Below are 25,089 nucleotides of genomic sequence, written 5' to 3' on the forward strand. Positions count from 1 at the left end.
AAACATGCAGCAGCGCAAGAGTTCATTCAAGGACACCCAAAATTCTTTAGTGTTTTGCTGCAGATATAACAAAGTTAACGTTTTTTTCTTAACATCAGCAAGTACACTTGCATAATAAATATTGGCTATAACAAAGGTGCTTTTAGGTTAGATGCAACATTATAACAAGTTTGATGGTACTGCAGCATTACAGAAGATCCACAGACATCTACTTGTATGACTCTTCTCAAACACATTTGGCACACAATTATAGAGCACACTTCAATCAATAGTTACATGCAAGACACCATTATTTTTGTTAGTGCTCTGATTTTTTTTTTCTTTTGCATTCTAGAGTGTACATTTGCACATTTAGTGTGTGAAGGAGATATTTACTTAACAGTGACCTTGCAAACAAACTGAAGAAAAAAAAGTCATAGAGAAGGGCAAGGAGGCTCTTCGACTTTGATGGCACTTCCATCTCACTAAAACCGATGAGGAACAGCAGCTTGATAAAGAGTATTGGAAAAATGAGCAGACACTAACGTCAGACGCTAAGCTTGCTTCCTTATTGTAATGTTCAGCAGTGACCCTCTGCAGCATTTTCACAGCACTGGGTTGTGATGCTGATGCTTCCTTCCCTTCTTCCGGTCTAAATACCACTGATTCATGGAAAGAATCTCTCTCAGCAGCAGCCTGCAAACGGAAAAGCAGTGCACATTTGGAATCCCGATGAGACAATTTCTCGTTATACCATATATAGATGTATATATCTCTAAATGGCTGCAAAATAATAATAATAAAAAAAGAACAGTAGAGTGCCAACACTTTCCAACCACTGCAGCAAGAGATTTTGTGCCTATTCCACCACCAAAACAGTAAATATAGTAACATTACTACACCATGCAACCCTTTTAAACGGTAAACTTGTAAGTGTTGACTATTTGAAGCCACAGAGCCAGAGCAACCACCAAATTTTCCCTAGTGGGTGCTCTCACCTCCTACAAAACAACTTCGCGTATCTGAGGTAGTTGTAGCACAAGATCGGAGCATGCACTTTTGAACACTGTATACAAGTACACCAGTGGGCCATTGAACAAGAGAAAAGATTCACAAAGTTTAGATGGCTAGCTTTACAAACAACAGACTGTATTTGAAAGATATTCTATGCATGCAAGAGAGCTGTTCTCCTGCCGAAACATTCTGAATGACAGATCAGTAAAATATATTGTTTCTGTTCAGCTTTGCCACCCTTAACTACCTCTACAAATCCCTCTACTCTGCAAGGGTATGGTGGTGGTGGTACGCGACATTGAATGTATTTTCAGTGGCCAATTGTGGTGAATTAAAACAAAATTTCAGGCTAAGCCTTGGAAAGCCTTTGTGCTCATGCTTCCTGTCTGTAAAGGAGATGGCACGTAGGAATAGTGTAGCGTGTAGTATACAGGAGTTTTTGGTTCGTAAATGCCCTTCCCTTACAGGGCAGAGGTTTGGGAGGGTTCCTAGCACGCAAATGCTCCTTCTGCATTCTACACCAGCAGGTTGTGGGTGTCCCATGGTCAGGTTTTTAGAATGTTGTTGCCACAACAATGCAAAAATCTAAGAAACTATGTGCCTAAACTGAAGAAGTACTTGGAGTATTCTTGCCACGAGTATGTAAAATATGGTTGGTTCGAGCTTTCTTTTTGTTGTTTATTCAGTTTGCTCTCTTCTTTGCAATTCACGAATTACCATAGTGGTGAGCAGGAATGCACAGCAGATAGGCATGACACGCATGTTCAAAACAAACAGAGCAAGAGTTGCTTTATATGGCCACAACAAGCACTGGTGATGTATGGCTAGCGCTGGTCAGATCAGCTGAGGCACCCAAAGTTGATAATGCATGTTAACTATCAAGCATTGCCCACTTGTTGATTTACATCATTCGTATGGCTTTCTCATACCTACTTTGGCCCAGATACATGCCCAGTAGAAAGCCCATAGTAGCTCGCACATTGGTACATAGGCATCAATTTCATACCTGTCTTTCTTCATAGCTATCCCTAGCGACACATGACACACACCTCTACTATTGCCTACATGTGTTCAAAGCAGTTCAACATCATTTGAAGCGAGAGAGCATAGTTACCCTAGCATGCTATCCCAACAATAAAAGATTGAAGAGGAACATGACTGCAAGGCATTAGCGCACAGTACATGGCATAGATTAAAGATAAACTGTAAAAGTTTCCAATTCCTGGTCCTTGGAGTTGGGCCATAAGCAAGAGAAGAGGCAACAGAGCACTCATGGTCAGACAAGTGAGCTTCCATGTTTGCTATTCCGATTTTCACTTCATCAACTGTTTCTCTGGCTCGTTGGCTCTGCACAGGAGGGTTGCATGGCAACTTGGTTTGTGAACATGGCTCTCCGTTTAGTCTTCACACCTTTTATTACAGCTTTTCAAATGGTGTTCTGCCTTCCGCATGCAAGGAGGAAAAACGGAAACTTTGTGACAAAAAACTAGGAAGTTTCATCAGTGCTGTGAGCTACCCACAGCAGCTTGCACCAAACGGCAAGACCAAATGGTTTATAGCTAAAAGCAGTGCAAAATAAATTGAAAAAAAAAAAAAAGACAAGATGTTATGGACACTGAATGCCAACAAGTGCATTTATTCTACATCTGCATTCGCAGATATATGTATATCCTGTAAATAAAGCAGAGCTCAAACTTTTCAAAGCAACACATGCATCTGGATTTCAAAGATTTAGTACGAAAAAAAAACTAAGGTCAGATATATCATTTGCAATGATAAACTGTAGCTTGAGCCCACGTACTCACCTGTACACATTTTATGGGGGGCTTTGCATATGACCAACGAAATATATTCCACTGATAAAGCCCAAAAATGTACACAAGGATCTCCGCTATACATACTGCAAACACTAGGCAGTCACTCCTAACCCTTTGTAGTTTGATCACACACAAGGAATTTCAGGCAGGACCAAATGCCTTCAAAAGCAATGAACGCATAAAACTGACAATAAAAATGCTGCTGTCTCATATACTTTCTCTTGTCTGCAGTTTGATCAGGCTAGTTCACTCCTGCAGCATCCAAGATTACAATCTTTCTGGTTGTTTGTCTTGTCCAGGGTGGACTAGCCTTGAGTGTCAAACAAATCTTTCTCCTACCATCAGTGCACCCGACTAAACGAGGAGAGAGTGGCCAGAAGTGTAAGCTTATTAACTCATTAATTAATTAGCTGGCACTTCAGATCGGCAACTAAGCACACACTACCTGCAATTAACAAAAATTCTCACCATGAGGAGACTGTAACACAACCTCTGTGTAGTGGAAAATGTCAGCTTCATAAATGCTGAAACACTAATAAGCCCCAAGTGTATGCACAGTCTGATCCCTGGGATGTGTTTCCAGATGATTTTGCTTGATGAAAGACAACGGTGACTTTTTTTTAAACTGAATGTGGGACAGATAGAGTATATAGTTCGTAAAGCATTATCATCGTCAAGTGTAAATGACGTGGGGAAGAAAAAAAAGAGCCACACCAGTTTCAGTTTTTTCCCCAGTCATTCTTGCCATATCCAGAGACAGAAAGTTGGCGAACACAACGGAGTACAGTCACAGGCTTTATAACAGTAAACACGGGAGCACATGCTGCTAGGTTCATGCAGAGCACTCTAAGAGTGGCTGGTGCACCATCATAATTTGTAAATTTAGTGGAAGCACTCCCCAACAGTGATAATCTACTGCAGAAACTACATTACGACCTCCAGATGCAACGGCAATTATGGCATACAAAGATAAGGCACTTTTCGTCTTCTCCAGCCGTGCTCAGAATGACGAACATTGAACAGCACCTTTCAATAATGCACAATCACCTGCCCATCAAGCTTCATGCATAGCATATCAGATGTAACTTGACAATGATCATTGTGACAACTATAATGATTGCATATTAATCCACCCCTTATGTAATACCCCCTCGGGGGTCCTTAAGGAAATAAAAATGAATGAATTTGTTTTCTTGAAAAATCCCTGCTGCTGCCTTTTTTTTTTCTTAGTGCAGAAGTTACCATTCTTTGTCAGAGCTTTGGTGCTATCAGGGAGAGCACCTGCTAAACCTAAAATTCATGACAGTCGGCCAGCTGCCTGCTAGAGTGCTCTGCATGTGCAGAGTGGCATACACTTCCATGTTTACCGTCATAAAGCTTGCGACTGCAAAAGTGGGTACAAATATAACCGAGCTAAAATCAATCTGGGAGCGAGAGTGCTGTAATTGATTTAAAGCTTGGGGTGAATGAAGCAGTTCTAAGTCTGAATTGCACGCTATTAAACTGCTTTCTAGTCTAATAATAACAATTTCTGGAGTTTCACATTACAAAAACTGGACACAATATTAGGCATGCCATAGTGGAGGGCTCCGGAAATTGTTAAAGAACCCCACCAGGGGTTATTTAACATGCACCTGAATCTAAGTATATGGGCTTCTAGCATTTCACCTCCATTGAAATGAGACTGCTGCGGCTGGGATTGAACCTACAACTTTCGGAGCACTGTAACCACTGTACCACCAGGTTGCCCCTGCTTTCTAGCCTACATGTAAGGTTTGGCCCACAAGATTAAATGATCAAAGAGCAGGACCAGTGGAACTGGTAAAGGGGTATTCAGACGGGGGGAGGAATGCTCGGGGGAGACTGGGGGATTGCGTATCACGTGACCGCGACGTCACGGATTAGCGAGTGGGCGTGACCCCCCGCGCCTCCTCGAAGGAGACGGGGACGTTTTCCCCGAAAGGACAAACGATCCCTCTGCGGTGGGGGATGTGGCGGAATTTCGGGCTCTTGTTTGGCCACATTGTTGCACTTGCTCCTGCAGAGAACGGCAGTGGGTGTCCAGTCTGCAGCTGGTGGTCGTCTGCAGCTCGTCAGCAGCTCGTCAAACGGGTGGTGCAAGCCACCAGAGTAGTCTAGTAACACTGGTCTCCCGCTCCGTTTGCCTCGTCCGTGTGAGTGGGGGGCACTTGTGGAGACTTCTCCTCGCGAGCTGACGTCACTAGGCTCCGCCTTTACCCCCCCGAGCATTTCTCCCCCATCTGAATACCCCTTAAGCCTGCCTGAGGATGTTTGAACAAAGGACCTGTGTCCAAGTCTTAACTATTGATATATTGTCAGGTTATTCAGTGATGTGTACAGGCCTCTTTTGGTAAATTGTTCATTTCACAAAATGCCTACAGGTTGTACAATGGTTGGCATTAACTGCACTTCCCACGCATAGGGTGTCCTTGTTGTTCTGTGGCATAGTTCCTAAACATGCAAAATTGCACACTTTATCCATCTTGAACGGAAAATAGTGTGAAAAGACGAGGACGAGCGAAGAAATGACAAACACTGTTGTCTCTTCGCTTGTCCTCGTCTTTTCATGTTGTTTTTCATTCAAGATGGATCCACACCAACTCGCCCAACAATCAGTTCTGATGTTTCACACTTTCATTTATGTAATATTTTAACCATTGTGCATTTGTCAACACAAAGAGACAAATGCTCTCCTCGAGAAGAAATGTGTGCATATGCAATGTCGGCCGATTTAAGGGAGTGTTGGATGCACATTCCTGCAGCAAGGGAGCACAATGAATGAATGCAACTCAAAAGTTTCCTGCAAGATTGTGTTTCATGCATTTCATGCCCATGTACCTACAGCAGGAAAACAATTTGTAAATGCCACACTCTCTAAGATACCCAACTGCCTAATGTGCAACATGTACTAAGATTAGCCCCGTTAAAAGCTTTAATACTACTAAAAATAGTGTTCTTATATTGAATGCATGGGATCATGTGTTAATGTTGGCGTATCTTGTCAACAATGCCCGTGCAATCAGTACATAGCAATTTAAAATATCCTACTATATATATAGTTTCTTACACATCACAAGAAAAAAGTAACAGACTGCATTAACAATTTTGTTCACTGACTCTCTTATCTATCATCTCTCCTTAAAAAAAAAAAAGGAAAGAGAGAGAGAAGCCCCCAAACATATACATATTTCCAGAAATGTAGTCAACTACTTTTCACTTAAACATGTTCATATTTAAGGCTCTTTACGTACCCAGTCAGAGCTGGTGAATCTACAAGTCCCTGTGACTCCAATTTCCCAAGTGTGAGACTGCGGCTCAAATGATTTTGAGAGTCAGCTTAATGAGAGCTTTGCAGAGTCTGGTTTTCTTGTGTCCATGCCCGAATGGCAAGAAGTTACAAATGAACGGAAGCTTGAAAAAAAGGTCCCCTTGTCAAAATGTTAGCTTCAGCGACATTCTTTGCTCAAAGACATCTCAGGTTGTGTGTTTGAAATGCCAACCAATAAGTAGTCTAATAAATTCACACATTACACAGTGTAATACATTAATTTTTATTTACCTTCTGACACAGCAAAAGTTTTATTGTGAAATACATAGCAAAATCTAGGTGTGTTTTCCATAAAAGTATTGTTAATAGTTGCTGTTGCTACACACATCCAGTATATACATCAGAAAAAAATATTAAGTGAAGTATAAAACTACTCGCCACACCAACAAGCAAGGTAAAAAACTACTCGTCACGCCGACAGCTTCACGTGCAAAATATGAAATGTAGGTTAACACACAAGCAGGGACTAAACAAGAAATTATCCACAAAATCAATCACACAAGAATAAATTACACACATACAAAATGCTTCCACCCATAAAAAACAGACATACATACACATGCACACACACAAAAAGCTTGCAGAAAGCATCCACATTTATTTGTTGCATTTGGTAACTGCAGCTTGAACAAAGTTGGGAAGCCATCAAGTTGTGCTGCAGTAGTGAAAGTTGATCAGACATTCACTTGCCATAATTACCATCCATATAGTTGCTCTGTACTAAAACTACATCTTTTGACTTAAAAAAGAAATCTGCATGAGCACTTTAGCAATTTACAACTACAACAACCCACCATGGTTTTAACATGTAGCTTTACTCCAAGGCACACGACAACGTCACAGAGCAAACATGCTTGACAACACGCAAACAGGAAGGTATCAAATGACCTCACTTTGGGAGATAGACAAGGTTGGGATGCCCAGGTTCCCATAAAAAAAAAAAAAAAAAAAGTCAAATGTAGTAGCATTGGTGTGGTGAATCCAAACATCTGCAATAACAATTGCAATCCGAAACCTCCACTGCAATACAACCCCGCAAAACCTCTCAAGAATTCTCATATACAGGTAGACAGTTATAAAAAATTTCACAGTTCATGAAGTCACATGAACAGTAGCCATATTTTTAACAAGACATTCAGTAACATTTATTTAGTTATGAATCAAGTACGGAACAAAAAGATGCTCAATTAAACTGTCAGTAGGGAATGACCCAAAATGTCAACAGGTCTTATTCACCAAAATCACAACATTCAACATGCACACTTACTGTGCCTGAAAGGATCAGTGAGTAAATTAACAAAAACTCAACAGGAGATGAACAGGTGTTCTTTTGTTCACAGATCCCTTAGCATAACAAACAACTCGAATAGTTACAAATCATCCTGAAATTTTAAATGTTTTCAACCATACTGAAGAGTAAAATGCATATACTCCTGCTAGCACTTGGGTAGTACAGTAAATTGTTAACTGTAAAATCGTTTAGCAATCAATTCTCAATAGGATATGTTGCATGAGCAGTATGATCTTCTACAAAGGCAGCACAGTGGGTAAATTACTGGTAAGTAGCATTAGGTCGAGATTAATGTAAGCCTGCCAGTTGCATTAAGATATTACAATACGTAACACAAGAAGCCTTTTTGTATGTCTGTGAGCAACAAATATGGGGAGAATTAAGTATAACGGTCAGATTTTTAACAGCCCATATAACAGAACCGAGCATAACCCGGTGCTTGTTGACCATGCAGCCGAACAATCTGGAAAAGTTAGGGGAGAAGAATGACCTTCATTGTGCTTCAAGAGTTCTCGAAACCTCTTCCATAAGAAAAAGCAAGCACACTGGTCTCTAGCGACCACAAAACTACAACAGCAAAGAGTTTGGCTGTGTAAATTCCCAATAATCCCAATAGAGTACCAAATTTGAACAAATTTGAAAAATGCAGCAATTTGCAACAACTATGACAATAACAAAAAAATGTTTCTCAATCTAAGTGACGATTTAATAAAAACTGCCACTCTTCCATTATGTCCTATGCATAAACAATGTCCCTTTCGTGCAGATACCTTTAGTGTCCATAGCAAGGTTAGTTACTAACCACTTATCGATACAACCTATTGATAAAGTTAGAAGCCCATTCAAGGAATCTGCAAAGATTATTTAAACAAAATATGGAAATTGTGTAAACAAAAGTAAAAACCCTGGATGCGCACACAATGCCACTGACATTCCCACCTTTTCATGCCCTGCATCATAGCACTGTTAATAAAGGCCACCATGGCATGACAACCTATGTGTCTCTAGAAGTACAGGTTAATGGGCTAGTTGGTTTATGTTCAATGAACAGGCCACAGAAAGTATGGCTCTTTCGCGCAAAGAAATAATGAGGGATGGGGTCAAGGGGTGTGGAAAGTTTGCGCTCCCCTTGACCCCCTCCCTCGCTATTTCTTTGCACAAAACAACCTTACTTTCTGTGGCATTTTCATTGTATATGTGTCTCGTCTGGCAATTCTGAGCCATGCTTAGGATTACAACTACAGGATTTTGAATGTTAGCTCTCTATGCAAAACTTGGTTAATCAAGCACAAAAAAAAATCTAAAATAAACAAAAGACACAGGCAAATAAGCAAACATGGCAGTGCTGTCAAAATGATGAGAACAGACAATAAAACAAGGACACCCAAGCAACAGTTACACTCCCATGAAAACTGAAATTGTCTGAAATGTTCTATCAAGCGCTGGGACGCAATGTGAAAGTGCAGAAAATAACCTTCAGGGGCTAATTATGCTAACAACAAGAAACAGTTGCCATGTTAGAGCACCGTATTCAAAGACAACACATTTTCCATAGCAACTGCATATAGCTCAGAAAATTGTCACAGACGTCATCCATCCATACACTACATCATCTGCAAGGTGGTTTAGCTAACCATCCTTACAGAGCTATAAACCATGAGGACTAGTGCATTGAAATTGCATGCTTCCAACTAGTAATATCAGTTGCATGCTCCCAGCCAGAGGATACACAGCCCTGCAATGGTGCTAGGGCTGCTGCCACTTACCAAAAGTGGTATGCTAGTTGAGAGTAGAAGTCTATGTTATGGTTACACTATTGTTGACAGATATGTTGCGTGGCCAGTGTAGACACTGCACCAATATAAAAGGAAAAAGCATGTTCAAACAGCTATTCTTGTAAATCCGTGCCTCCTTCAATGCAATTAAACGTGTAGTTTCCATGCTGAGAAATTCCTTCCCCCCTTCGATAACAAAACCAGCCTCAAATAAGTCTGGTGTTTCCTTTCATATTTTCACATTGTGTATGCTCTCAATAAGATGTTACATTTGCCTTGGTGGCCACTAGCAGTATTCTACGCTTGAGCAAATTCACATCATATCCAGTAAAGATGGAAGTTAAAATACAGTGTCTGAAGAGTGGCTCTTTCAGGTTTGCCAAGCAGCAGCTGTCAACAGTGCCAATTCAATATGAACAACCACACCAGGTGGAATAAGCAACATGCACCTAGGCTTATTTGCTTAGCTGCTAAACAAAGATGGGTGGGCAAGAAGCTAAGTCATTTACTCTCAACTTCCTCCCCAAAAGCATGCATATTCTCATTTTAACGTGACAGCATCTGCACTTGGCTGAAGGCCTGGTTGCTGCAAGTTGGTGCACACACAAACAGACATGTTCACGTCGGTGATCACCTCAGGATAATCGTATGCTACAACCACAAAAGAGCAGGTCCAATAAAGGAGATATGACATTTCAAAGTTAAAAAAAAAAGGGGGGGGGGTCTTCATGCACAAAGTGACTATGCTTTGTTTACAAACGTGTGCATTAGTGGCAAAAGTTCAGCACAAATGTGCAGCATCATTTGCATCTATATCCATGTCCCAACGAGTGCATTCATTTATTCATTACTTTTAAGTGCTGACTGTGTTAGTCTGGTAAATGGAACAAAAATTGTGGACGGAGAGTTAATACACATGCCTCACATGCTGAACTTAATGAAAAAACAGATACAAAGCAAAATATTTTCACCTCCTCACGACTTAAATTATGGTCCTTGGTGGTTCAGTTGGGAAGTTCTCTGTCACATCATGAAAGTGTTTTTTTCTTGAACAGGAGAATGTAGAATATGTTTTACACCCAGGGGTGATGTGGTACATCATATAACATACTTTAGCAAGCTGGTTGCTACTTCTGCTATTTTGCATTCTTTGCTCTCTCAATGACAGTTGCATACATATAAGTACACGCAGACAAAAAAAAAAGTTCCAGCTGAGACTGTAAACAACATGCCACATAAGAATGGTCATGTCAACTTCTATACGAATTACCTTACAATGAAGTTCTAATGGAGTAAATATACCCACTAAATATAAGGATACATCACGCCACTGTTGTAACAAAGTTGTTTGAATCCCCTCTATTCAAAAGTGGAGTCTTAACACTGATAAGTTTTAAGCTACGTGGAGGGGACACTTGCAGAGCATGCGCAGCAATGCTGGTGGCAATAAATGGGAAGGGAGAAGGTTGCTTGGGTGTATGCCAAATTTTCTGCTTGCCTTTCACGTGCAGAAAAATTTGAATCGCATGCTGACCAACATTTGTTGTTCTGCTTGACACAGAGGCTACAGGTACTGCAGTATTAAACTCAAGAACAAAAGACTACCTTGCCACAATTAGGTAAAACGTTAGAAGGCAGCCGCATTTACACCTCAAAGGAAGATGCACACAAGCCTGCACCAATGAGCGCACAGTCTAGACTGATGTTATAAGCCGCACAGTCAGTGACACTGCTGTCCAACAATATTGCCGAGTACATGAGCGGGACTATTTCTTTAGTCGTGGGGGCAATCGGCTGCTGCATTCCGGTCATCTGGGTGGACCCTCTTCTGCCTTCACAAGTTATATTTGGCTATAACTCCTGGCGCTCAATGAAACTAAAGCTTGGAATGGGAAAAAGCTGTAAATGCGCATAATTTGTACTGCTTGCACATGAAAGCATAAGTACAAGGGTATATCACAAAAGCAAGGTCTCCAGAGTGCTGGGGCTGGTGGTTACACAGCCATGTTTGTTCCTTTCCCACTTCTCAAGCAAGCCATCACTCAGCCTGCTGAAATTCTCAATCTTGGCTCTGCAGTTATACGCAATGGAGCTTCCATTTGAGACTACTACTGCATGTGAGGTTCATGTAGTTATACGGTTCTTTAATACAAATGAGGTCCAACCTATCGAAATTTGCCACCAAGTGACCAAAGAGTAAAGAGAGCTATGCATGGATATCAAAAACAGCCACAAGGAGTGTAGGGAGCTTACAGCTTGTCACACAAATTCACAACGAAGAAAGAAGCAGAACACTGTCAATTTCGACCAAGACTGCCATAAAGGTAGAACAACTTGTGCTCTGAGATTGAAGATCACTCTCACTGACTGGTGCATTTTGATTCTGTAGGTTTGAGGGAGCACCATTCATAGGATTCCGACTGAAAACTTGTATTATTGGAAGGTGTGTGAAAGAGTGGCCCCATGAATGCTCAAAGAATACCATCAATGGCAGTGCATTAACTCCTCCCATAAATTTCTTCGGCACTATGAAGACTAAAAAAAATACTTTTTAAGATTCACATGTATTAGGTGACGAAATATGGGTATTGCTGGTCGACTTCACGGGGCCTGGAACAACTAGAAATATTCGATGGTATTAAGAGGCACTTAAACCGAGATGCATGATGCAGGATAGGAGACTATGAATGTCAATCAAGGGATTAAATCTTTCCGACACTCGCCCAACACCATCCATGAAACTGCTGCTGTCCCGCAAATTTGGAAAGGACATTATCACCCACCCCCCACCTTATATATTGTTCAGACTGCACATTCATAGACTAGACTTGCTAGTTTCCAGAATTGAAAGGAAATATGGCTGGAAAGCTCTTCATCAACAATGACAAGGTGAAAGATAAGGTCCAATACTTCCACAATAACACGGCAGCAACCTGGTATGACATGGACATAGAGATAAAAAGAATAAACATTTATTTTGAATCCTAACACCCCTGGAGGCCTTATTTCTGAAATCACCCTAAAAGAACAGAGGAGAGAAGGGGATATGAATTGTTAGGAGGGGTGGTTGTGGCTGTTCATGGCCACTTTCAGAAATGAATAAATGAATGAATGAATATAGCTTGTGCAATTTTTGCAGAGTTGCACAAACAACTAGTTCAAGTTCACACTAATGCAGCTAATTACCAGAAATTCCTAATTACACATCCGCCTGTTAGTGCTGTTTCACTTCAGAGCAATTTTCAATGAAATTTGGATTAGATATTCTTTACTACATATAGTCTGCACTGTGAGCATCTGAAAAGCCAAGTGAATTTACAGGAATGGGCAGCTAACTAACAGTGCACCTTATCAGTGACTCCTTCGGTTAGGCCAAGTGCAACAGGCATCACATAATGCTGGTGCATTGCAACTACTACAGTATTATTTCTTTGAAGTGAGTGTTTGTCCCACATTTCTTAGTGTTGCATTTGACTATGTCACCCCTCAGCATAAAACATATTGAACATTGAAACAAGGTTCACAGCACTTTGGAGAGGGAAGAGGAAAACTGAAGGGCTTTTCAGAAATTTTAAGGTGCAGACAGCAGATTATCAAGATCTGAGGCAATACATATGTTCGGCAGCATAAAATTAAAAAATGCTGGCTTTCTTTTATTGCACATAACGAAGGCACAACAAAAGGCTTAGTATGTGTTTACACCAAACATAGAACCACCAAAAGAGCTGCTAAAACACCAAACAGACTTGACCTCAGGGCTGCATGCAGATGTCCAAACAGAATTTGCATACAAGAAATTCAAAAATTTTCTGAAGCATGAATAAAGATTGCAAATCTGTATATAGACAGGCACCAGATGTATACAGCTCTGATGCAACATAATTCAACCCTTTCCATACTGCTGATCAACTTTCACCAATCGCATGACGTCACAAAAAGATGCTGATCTTGCGACTAGACTTCTCTGTCCCGCCTGTCTCTACCTTGTCCATTGTTTTTTTGCACTAATCAGTTATGTCTGCAGCATCGCTTTGTTTCCAAAGTGAAATGTCTCAGGTTAAAGTGACGACCCAAGGCAGTGGATCCAGGTAAGGTGGTACTGCTGCACACTACCAAAGGAGGGCTTCGGACTGACCCAACTCAAGAACACATTTTCCATTCTTCAAGCTGGCTGACAAGAGCAGCGCCTTCTGCTGCCCAGTGATAGCCTTTTTTTAATGGGATGATCAGCACTACTGAAAGAAAACTGAAGCGTAACACAGTGCAGAAATGTGCAACTGCCAACATTTGTTCTCTTGGCATTATGACAAGAGAGTAAGAGAATGCAAAAAAAAAAAAAAAAATCCTTTTAAATCTGGCAAAATGCAGATTCTATAAACGGTACAAAAAGAAAAACCCCAAATACTGATAAGAAATCCGCCAGTAAATGCTGCACGATGTTAAGATTTTCCCACAGCAGAAAAAGGGTTAAAAAGTGTTGAGCGAGAAACCCACTTCCTTTGATACCTCTAATGAATTTGTTATAGATTTCCACAAATACAAAAATAACTAAACTCACCCAGGCATTCAAGTGCAGAGGTGCACACACTGATAATGCACACTATGGTGTGCTTTAACGTTTTAACAATTAACTCACACCATCAAGAAACACATATGTTAAAATCAAAAGGGAACTTCCATACACTAAACTACCACTTGGTTTCAAGAGGTGGCCTGTGAAAGCAAGGAGTGCACAGTAACAACTCTTACTAAGCAACCAAGAAGCTTAACTCTTTTCTTTCCACAGCTAAGATAATGTGATAAACACCATCAACGGTTTGGCATACAATGACAACACTGAGTAAGCAATTTGCAGCAAGCAGCATGAGCTAGGGATGTAAGGGCCAGAAAAAAAAATGGAAAGAGTGAAAAAAAATTCCCTTTTTTTTTTCGCATCATGTAAGTGTAACAAAAACCTTCGAAAGTTCCACAAACATTTATATATACTTGTCGCTGCCTGCTGCACAGCAAAAAACAATAAAAAATCCAAGTAAAATTAATTTCTAAGTGTATTCAGTGGACACAAGTGCATATTTGGGGAGGGGCTGTGTTTCACTGATACGAATAAACTGTATGGACAGCCAATGACCAAGATGATTGCGCCTTGTCAAGATGTAGGAGGCCGCACAACCTGTAAGCTTCACCAGCCCACTGCAGGAAGATGGCCACTCCCAATGACCCCCAGTCCCCACTGCACTGAGTGAGCTGATTCTATTTTATGCCTCCAAATTTTTAAAAGGGAATGACAACCGATTTTTCTTGACCTAGTTTTTCATGGTGCAACGAAAAGCTCCCCCTCGGTAGTGGTTAAACCTGCAGTGGCTGATTCCAAAAGCATGTGGATATTTTGTAAGCAGAATTTTTTCGATATGAGAAGTCTCTCAAAAAATGAGAGTCTCTCCCCCAGCAACGCTCAGAAGCGAGAGCGGTGCCAAGAGCCCTACTCTCAAACTATTATTACACTCAACGTTCTGCTTTTACAGGAGTGAGTGCAATTGTGGTTAACCACCTATTTTGACATTTTCAACTGTTTTTGAATATAAAAAGCAGGTAGATAAGTTGTTCCAATGCTCGTTGTCATGGGACGTCCTTTTACCGCCTCGCGAGCCAGGCGCTTCTGGTGCTTCTCAACTTCGTCGGCAGGTGCCGCTAGTCCCTCAGCTAACAACTTTCATGCTGCCACTCATAAGCATCGGATTGTACATCAAGCGACGGCAGCACCACTGTTTTGCTCAGTACAAACGAAGGAGTATCTACACACTTTAAGTTAGAAAAGATAAGAAAGGGCACTACATTTCAACACTAATACAGAAACCATTAATCACGTACACCGGTAAAAGGTCAAGCGATGGGGATCATATGCATCTTTTCTTTTTTGCCACGTGGGGTGCCAACAGTCATTTTTTGGGGACTTTAGTGAAGAAATAAAAATATATCCACGATTACTGAGAAAAACAGGGCACGTTTTAGCCAATACAATAAACAATGTTTCCATTAGTGAGGTGATCTCCATTCATGTTCTGAATGTTGTGTTTCCCATCTTTTGGTATCCATTCAGACGCTCTAACTGACCATCTGTCCTTCTCAGGATGTGACCTGGCCAGGCCCATTTTTTTCTCAGAATATCTCATGGGACATCAGCTACTCCTGTTTGTTCTCTAGTCCACTCTGTTGTCATCTGTCTCTTAGAGTTACACCCATCACTTTTCGTTCCATTGCATGCTATGTGATCCTTAGCTTCTTCTCGGGGTTTCTGCCCCCATGTTAGAACTGGCGATGTACAATGGTTGTACACCTTCTGCTTAAAGTGACAGTGGTAAATTACCATTCATGAGTTGAGAATGACTATTGTAAGAGCACCATTTCACCCTTATTTCACGGTAATTTCCTTTACATGAGTAGGCTCCCCTGTTAATATTTGGCCTAAATATACATACTCTTCTACTGATTCAAGGGTCCGGTTGTCTATCTTGAACTTTCACTCTGTCACTGAAACACCTCGCATTATCTTTGCCTTCTGCATATTAATCTTCATCCCTACTTTGATACTTCCTCGGTTTAATTCTGCGATCATATTTTGCAACTTGTAGCAGTCATTGCTGAAGTGCACAAGGTTGTCTGCACACCATAAATTGCTATCATATTCTAGGTTAATCTTTATTCATATTTTTTTCCAAATATTTAATTCTTCTAGACAGGCAGTGAACAGGGTTGCAAATGGTGGCTACTTTTTGCCAAATTGGCGAATTTGAGAGGCCCATGGTGACCTAAAATTATGAATGGCGACATAGCAAATTTTTGGCGATTTCCGGCTTAGGTCTCCTCTGAGTTATGCATCCTAAGCTCAGTGTCTTCCCAACGAATGACCGGCACCATCTCTGTATTTTTCTTGGTTTTAGACCCACGAGTAGAATGTGCACATTACGAGTCATTCAGTATGTCCGTCCTGTAACTTGTGTGTATCTCCTCAATTCACCTAGATGCAGGAGGTACTGGAACGTCCCCCACAGACATTCTAGCAAAATGTAAGTCAGCGGACTGTCTTGCAAACCGCGAGGGGGCAGTGTTTTATGTTTATGGCTTTAGGTGCTTTAAGCTTCTCTAAAGTTTCACTTCTGAAGGGGCTAGACGACGGGTTGGCCGCGTGTTCTGATCATTTGTTCCACCAAAGCTCCAACTGTTCTGAATAGCTTGGCGACTTATTCACTGTTGCAGCACCCCCAATTCAGCTCGTAAAGACAGTTTTGAAATAGCGAAGAGAGGCGGATACATGGCTATTTGTGCAATAAAAAAATATTTATTGAGGCATTTTCCACTGTTCTTGGTGAGCATGTGCAATGAAAACAATTGCTATATAACATTTTACAGTGTCTACCTGATCATTAATAACGCATCGGATTGACGCGTGTAGATATAGGTGACCATAAGAAAGGGTCGGTGGCATCCGGTATCATATTAGTTCACAATGAAAAGGTGTAAGACTCACTAATGATCTGTTCCTGTAAGAATTCTGTCGTGTTACCTTCAATAAACCTTTTAATTCATATAAGGGTATGTAAAGCTGCCCACAAAGAACGCTTTCACGGTTTTCGCCTGAGGTTTACCACACTTTTACCTCTGAAACAAGCGGACAGGGATGGAACGATATCATGAGCGTTTCATTCATTCACCCTTGAGCCACCACGCACATCTTGCGGCTAGTCGGAGAAGCAGCACCATGCACTTCCATGGTGAAGTGGGCGATACGACTGGCACTGAGAAATGTCAATATAATTTCAGGGTCTTGGATGGTACTGTATTCTACGGGGCTATACGTGAGTGGAAATTTTTATTACTAGGTAAGCCGCACATATCTAGAATGGCAACTTTTTTGGCAAAATTTGTAAAAAAAAAGGCAACTTTTGGCGACTTTTTGCTCGTCGTTTGGCGACATTTACTCGAAAATCAGTGGTAATCCTGGCAGCGAATAACAATAGATAGAATTTATCTCCTTGATGGGCCCCTTTCTCTATCGGGATTTTGTTACTTGTCGACATTCACTTCACCTTAAAACTATCCAAAAAAAAAAAAAAAAGCACTGTTCCAGTGAATCAAATGGTGCCATCAGTAAGAGTGTGGTGGAGCCAACATGGACTACCCGTAAGTGACATTGTCACTTAAAGGGACACACTAAAGAGAGAAAAGATTTTTCCTGCATTAATAAATTTCCCTTTCACAATAACAAAGGCACAACCCTTGCCACAAGAAGACACTTTGTAAGCAAGAAAAAGCACAAAAGGTACATGCAGGTGGCGACGCCACCTTGAAGTTCCCGCACCATCTGTCTATGACGTTATTCACTTTGACGGAGTCTTCTAGGGCCTATACATTTCTTAACTGGCAAAAATGAAGCACATTGTCTTCTGAGGGGCCCAAAGACTTAACAGACCAAGTTCCAGCAAATTTTGTTGAGCAATGCAGCAAAAACACGAAAAAGCACATTGAAATCCACGACATCACGCAAACAAAGGTATGGCACGAAATTTAAAAATTAAAATTTGACCTTCATTTTTTCTTATATTAATTAACTGTACGATGGTGAAATCAGCGACAATGGAGTTAAAAAAGTATAATTTATCAGTCTAAATTGAGTCATTGTTTCAATTTAGTGTCCCTTTAACAGAGGACACGGTAAGGGCATTTGTTTCACGGATGTAGTAAGACACAGGCATGTGTGCTGTGGCATGTATGATGAAATGCAAGAACAAAATTGTAATAATAAGATTAATTTCTGGGGTTATGCAAGCCAGAACCATGATATGAACACCACGCCATATTGGAGGGTTCCAGGTTGGCGCCAAAATTTTTTACCAACAATAAGAGTTCCTTCAAGGGGGCAGGGAGGCAGTAAGCTGGTGTGTTGTGTTTTGAATATGTTTGCTCTGGAGGGCTTCTTGACATGCACACAATCTAAGTGCACAGGTGCGCCGGCTCATCGGAGTAGTGCAGCTTCCACATGCACCAACGGGATATCTGCGCCGCCGCTGACTACTTCGATTGCGAGAGCACCGACTAAAACTGTTGCAATACGTGTTGCAGAAAGGACGCTATTTCGACGGGCGAATGTCGTGCCTAGGTGGAACGAAACAGGCCAGCAGGTCGCATGCGTTTGCAGCTCAAGCTAAGAACCTCTGCGAACTAGGCGTCAACAAGGGTGCATCCACGCCAATTGGTGCTATAGCTGCCAAACACGATTAGACATTGTGCAAGCTCTCATATATCATTACAGAATGAGCACTACTTCTGTGTAGGTACGTTTCACTTTCATGTTATACCGATTCCTATGACTGAGGGATCACCCATGTTTTTTCTTTTTTCTCTCTTTCTCCTTTTCAATCTCTTTTTTTGTCTCTTTATGTTTATTTTTCTTTTTCTCGCTCTTTATATCTTCCTTTGTTTCCTTTCTTTCGCTCTATTTGTCACTTCCTCTTTCTATCTCTCTCTTTTTTGTGTATTTCTTTCTCTGTCTTTGTATCTTTTTCAGTCTTTCTTCCCTTTCTTTCTTACTTAAAATATTGTAGCGCTACATTTGACGAGGACAAGACAGAGAAGTACATGACAGGACGGGCGCTGACTCACTATTTTTATTGAAATAACACTCACTGCATTTTATAGCAAAAGAAGACAACGAATGCATGCGCAATCATGTAGGAACAGTAGATTAGGGTGGGCTTTATGCAAAACTATCACCTTTTGTCTAGCATTTTATATTCACTGGCATGCAAGGATACAGATGTGGTGCTGACTGATGTGTCGCCTTTTTGTGTGATAAAAAATGCTTCCGATAGTTCGCGAGCTAGTCTGTCCTTACTTGTGCTTAGGATTTTGATTTCATCAAGCCGTGGCTCACAGTTTCTGCAAGAGCTGCAATGGGCGGGTAGGTTCTGGAACGGTGCCAACTTATCTCCTAATGATCGTTCATGTTCCTTGGCGCGCTGGTTGATTCAGCGCCCAGTCTGACCAATGTAAGCTTTACCACATGAAAGGGGGATCTCGTAAACCACACCCATGGCACACTGCACATACAGCTTCGAGTGTTTCGTTCCATAGCCGGGAATCACCTGGTCGCTACTGCAGACCTTGGGACACATCTTGGCTAGTTTCTGAGGGGCAGAGAAGACTATCGCAGGGGTGCAACAGCCAAAATACGATTTGGAGCAATTTTTGGAGCAGCAAAATGTTGCTTTTGGAGCAGAAAAATCCAAATTTGGAGCAGGTTGCGAAAAAGAAAACCTGAATTTTTTAGCCCGAAATCCCAAATTTGGAGCAGTATAACAAAGAAGGCTTACTTTTAGAAAAGAAAACAAAAATACGTAAAAACCATCGAAACATCAGCTAATTCGTGCATAGTGCACGTGAACACTGCTATTTCAATAAAAGCAGTGTGTTGAGCCACCCCACAGTGCAAACAATGACTAAGTCAGTGTGAACAATGACTAAGTCCACATTAGAATTTGCAGGACCTGTCAAATAATTTGACAGGCACTGGAAATGCTAATGTGGACCTGCGAACCTGGCAAATTTGAGAACTACTGTCCTTTTCTATTGCGACAGCAACTATATGGACACTCTCGACGAGTTTTTGCCGTCATCTCCCGTATAAACTCCAAATTGATAACATATCTCTGTGCATAGTATGTTCTACTGCGGGTAAAAGCGCGCTAGTGCGTGGGACGAACGCGGCTGAAGCAGATATCAAATGAGCCAGCCCGTCTCCGTCGCTTGGAGGGCGCAAGCGATAACACCACTCCGCTTGGGAAGCCTGCCATCGAAGCATAGTGGAAACGCCCCGCCCATCTTGAACGAGCATGAAAAGACGCGATAGGGGGGCGGGCGGGGCTGTCGCTAGAGCAGCAGCTTTTGAACTTTGATTCTAAGGGCACGGTCGCGATCGCTGGCGCGTGCGCTATCTCGGCAGCCATCAGCGGGCGGCTCGTATATCCTGCTACGTGCTGCGCTCTCAATGCGAAGACACTGTGCAGAAAGAGCATCTTTCCCTGGAAACGCCGTATTCTCTTACACCAACGTTTTGTAGTTACGCGAGATCGGATACAAGAGTTTGCTGCCAGCCTCACTTCGTATAGCATTACAATTTGGTGCTATCGCATTCATTGCTTCATCTTTCCGGTGAAACTGACTTTTTTCTTTTCTTTCGCGGGGGGTTAGGGTTAGGGTCTGCGCGTCTGTATTGTATGACGATGCCCACACTGCAAATTACCAACGCGGCCTCCATTTCTCGCTCAAATTTGCACAACTGAGAAAATTTTAAGCTGGTCGGGCATTTTGGCGCAGCGTGGTGCAAAAATAAGGAATTGTATCAAATTGGCGCAATTGGCGCAGCTGTTGAATCCCTGCTATCGGGAGACCGCACTTATTGCCAACCCTTTTTAGATTGTGTGCATACCCTATGCATGTCGGGTATAACCACTGGTTTGGCGTTGCTTCCTTCTTGTCTGCGAGGTTTCTTTGGTCTCCCCTTGAATTTCTGTAATGGGAGACCAGCGCTGGATAGGTGGCGTGCCGAAAAAGGGCGCCTGACGGGGAGTCGCGACATAACTCAGCCGCTCGCAAGGCCTCCACGCCGCCGGCTAATCTCGGAGGCTGTGCCGCTCGCGCTCAGACGACCGGCCGCACTACTGTACCGCAATGAGCGCACGCGCGTGCGCTGTTCCCATGCTTCATTTTCGCGCGAACAGCTGGAGCCGCCATTGCGCCAGTAATACTGCTCTATGGTTTAGAAAAAAATAACTTTGTCTGAAGGCTAATTTCACAAGGAAGCACTGGAAAACTGAGAGAAGCCCTGCAAAGCAGACTACGTCTGTGCATACAGGGTCAAGGAGACAGTGCTGTGTCATGGTGGCGACTCCATCGTCACCATTTTCTGCTTTCGTCCTGGGATTTGTGTCAAGCTAGTGCAGGCTCGCAAGCCTTCATTGATAAGTACGTGCTGCATCGATACTAGCTGCCCACTACTGCAGGGAAGTGCCGGGACCGCGGTGATAACGCGAGGAAAGCAAGCGAGGTGGATGACGATTAATGTTGTGTGGTAGAAATACTCTCCAAATACTAGATTTTTTTTATAGAGTTGAGATTTATGTGCACATTAAAGAACCCCAAGCGGTCAAAATTAATCCTGATTCCCACACTACGGCATGCCTCATAACCATACCTTGTTTGGCACGTAAAACGACAGCAATTGTCGATGTTGATCAAACACGTTTATTCTAAACAGACACAGGCAAGCGAAAAAACTAACACAGTACGTTAGGCGAATTAAATGGGAGTAAAAATCCAAGACATTTGAGCCTTTTCTAACGAGGCATAAATTGCGATGTCACTTCGCCGCGGCAGCCAATGCACAAAGAAGCTTTACCGCATCGGCTGACTCGAGAAAGCTAAGCTTCGAGTAGTCCGCTGCTTTGTTCGTGACAAGAAGTCTGTCTGTAGCACAAGTTAAGTTCAACGGAGGCATCCATCGCATGCGTATTTCTCATAACAGTTCAGGGGCTTCGATGAACGTGCCCCCGTAAGCATCTCGTAGACAGACAGCTTTCCTTCTGCGTAACTGTTTGCAAATAATGTAGACTACCTGCGTATCGTATCATAGTCACTGCACGCGGTGGCATCAGAAGGAGCTTGGTGGTGGTCAGATGAAAAGATTGTTACATATGCCGCATGCTGCATAATATGCATGTTTTATTTACTACAAAACACCGATTAAATTCTGCTCGTTGGCCCCAGTTTCCACTGGTGGCCCTCACTATCGAATAAATCTAGCAGACACGTGCAATTCGGTTTAGAAACCAACCCGACGCCACTAGACAGAGCAAGAGCAGAACATACTGTGCTCGCCTGACAGCCGGTATGCAACGCCGCATCTGTTCCTATTCATATGTCTTAGAATGAAAAGCATAGAAGGATACGTCCTTCCTTATTTTTACGTATTGTGGCACTTGAATGCGCAACAGTAGCGCCAGCATCCTTTTGTTTTGTTTCGGCGAAACGCGCCCGCATCACCGCATCGCCTCAACCAGTCGCCACTCTCGTCCGCGGGAGCGGCTGGAGTATGAGCTCTTTGACCGCCAGGGCGGCACTGCCTACACCGCGGAAACTTCAGCGCTGGTTCCCCATAGTGACTCCATCACAGCTGCCAAAACATGGTCAGGGTGCCCTGCTTTTTGCAGCCTGGCTACCTCACCCTTAAAGCTAATATAATAACAATATCTGGGGTTTAACGTCCCAAAACCACGATATGATTATGAGAGACGCCGTAGTGGAGGGCTCCGGGAATTTCGACCACCTGGGGTTCTTTAACGTGCACCTAAATCTAAGTACACGGGCCTCAAACATTTTCGCCTCCATCGAAAATGCAGCCGCCGCGGCCGGGATTCGATCCCGCGACCTTCGGGTCAGCAGCCGAGTGCCATAACCACTAGACCACCGTGGCGGGGCTCACCCTTAAAGCTAGCGTGCATCATGTGGAGGCAGGACTTGAGGAGAGCCGACACAAGCGAGAGGTTCGCGCTTGCCCTCATGACAGTTTCAAGCCTTTATTGTCTCATACTCGCGGCGCCCGTCCATCCGTCCATGCCCTGGAACGGTGTCAGCTGCGGCCTCTCGCCCTCACACTTTCTCAGCAATCACGTGATGACACAGTGGCGCATAGAACAGTTGCGCCGCCACAGCTGTGGCCTCTCCCCCTTACACTCTCTCAGCAATCACGTGATGGCACAGCGGCGTGCGTGGCAACGCTCCTTCGTCAGACGTCTCGTTGTAGCAGTCAGTTAGTCGGATGGCTCCCAAGCGGACCGGTGATGATTTCACAGTAAACGGTTCGGAGAAGCGCCCCAAGAATGTGGATTCCCCTAATACCGTGGCATAGTCAGTCGAATGGCCACAGGCTTTCGCCAAACACACTTTGGAATTTACAAAGTGTCCTTCAATTTCTGACTGGGCCGAATCAAAATGTAAAAACCCTTCTTAGCTTTCGGGCGATAGCACCAGAACACATCGTTCTCCGAATTTGATGCAGAGGTGCAAAAACTGAAGGTTATTCTCGTTAGGAAGCTCACACGTGAATTTAAGCCCTTTGCCATGGTGTCCAAACTTCTGTAAAGTGTCCATCGCGATTTCTTCGTACCCAACTAAAATGCTTTAGTTTAAAATTGCTAAAAAATTGTCGACATACCTAAAAATCTTTGGGACTGTTCCGTCGTCAGTTAGTCGTGCTAGGAAGAAGAGGATGAAGAAAGTGCGTGCTGGTTTATGATAATTTTTCTTTGTGACCAACGGAGCTTCTCCAAGCTTAAACAGCTCTGCTGTTAAAACATTGCCCACCTCAGAAGGACACAGAAAGGGAAGATGAGGCGTTGGACATTTTCTGTGTCCTGGTGAAGTGCCCGCAGTTTTTGCTTTGTAAGCCATCGAGAAAAATCTAAGCTTGCAGGACATCTTTAGCTGTGTAACTATGACAGTTGTCCAAGGTACCCTCCATAATGATATCACCAGGGAAGAGCCCAGCACTCTAAGCTTCTGTAAAGGTCTCTAGTAAGTGAAGGGAGAACTGCAAATGGCGAGAAACCATTAAGATGTCTTTTTCACAGGTAAAGAGCCATTTTAAACACTAGTGTAGCGTTATACCACGCACTACCTGTGCTACTACTCCTGTTCTCCTACTTTCTTTGGAGACTGAATTATTTTTAATAGTAAACATGCAGTTGTGCATAAGCACTTGCTCAATTTATTTGTTCATTTTATTTATCATGATTTCACTAGACCACTCACGTTAAACGTGCTAAAAGGTGCAACAAGCTACATTGCCAATGACATACAATGAAATAAACTGCAAATAGCACTTTTTGAAAGAGCAGACTGAACTTAAGTAATCTTTTCCTATGGTAAGAAAAGAGTTAAGCACACAACAATTTGGCATCTTGTTGACACTCACAACTCCAAAACTATGTGCAACTGCCACCTTTCCAATGCAATAATCTGCATAACAGGAACAAACTTAATGCCATTCGTTAAAAGCCTCTACACTAGTAAAAAAAAAAAAAAAAAACACTCGAGCTTCTATTTACCAACTAAGGAACAAAATATTTTTCTACAAAAACAAGAAAGACCTAGTTTTCTTTTTCCAACGAAAATGCATCTCGTGTAATGCAACCAGACGTCTGCTCCACAATGCCATTAATAACATCTCTTAGAGTTGTTATTAACACCTCAGAGAACATAGATGAAAATATGACACAAGTGTCTTATGACACACAAGCAGAAAAGTTCCAGGAAGCTGTGGACAAAGAACAAACTGCAGTAGAGTGGCACTTGAGGATAAGAATGACAAGAACTATGCTACAATCCTCCAACTGCTTGCTGTGCTGTTGGGCCGTCTCGAAGGGCTGGTTCTGTGCCAGCAACATTATCATCAAGATCCTCATCCGACTTGTTCTGTTGAGTTGCCAAACAGTCTGGCTCAGAAGCGCTCTCCTAGAGGAAAGACAAAGTGCAAAATGACACATCCCCAATGACTGGCTAAATGTACACAATTTCAGAGGATACACTATAGCAAACCAAAAACGATACCTGCAAATTTACAGACAAAGCCCCATTAAAGATACTTCTTACGTTTAAAATCTTTTCTGAAGGCTCTCATCCCACTTCTTGGAAATAAAACTTTTAAATATAACGTAAGACACACACACACACAAATGTTCAGATAATTTTCAAGTAACTTCCATTTTGCTTTAAAGGAGCCCTGCAACACTTTTCCAAGTAACTATCGAATGA

At 42.4% G+C, this 25,089-nt stretch overlaps 1 protein-coding gene across 4 annotated transcripts in view; it reads right to left on the reverse strand.

The window, feature by feature from the left end:
• LOC119378978 (protein CASC3) overlaps window positions 1–25,089 on the reverse strand; it is a 75,967-nt gene that overhangs the window by 3,726 nt on the left and 47,152 nt on the right. For 2 of the 4 annotated variants that reach the window (XM_049411831.1, XM_037648099.2), the window contains exon 10: window positions 526–675. In XM_049411831.1, the coding sequence (XP_049267788.1) occupies window positions 526–675 (150 nt within the window). Of the gene's footprint in view, window positions 1–525; window positions 676–3,113; window positions 3,165–22,506; window positions 24,790–25,089 lie in introns of those variants that run through there. The other 2 variants (XM_049411832.1, XM_037648101.2) reach the window with 2 other exon arrangements.

This window comes from Rhipicephalus sanguineus, chromosome 1, assembly GCF_013339695.2.
Source record: "Rhipicephalus sanguineus isolate Rsan-2018 chromosome 1, BIME_Rsan_1.4, whole genome shotgun sequence".
Lineage (NCBI taxonomy): Eukaryota > Metazoa > Arthropoda > Arachnida > Ixodida > Ixodidae > Rhipicephalus > Rhipicephalus sanguineus.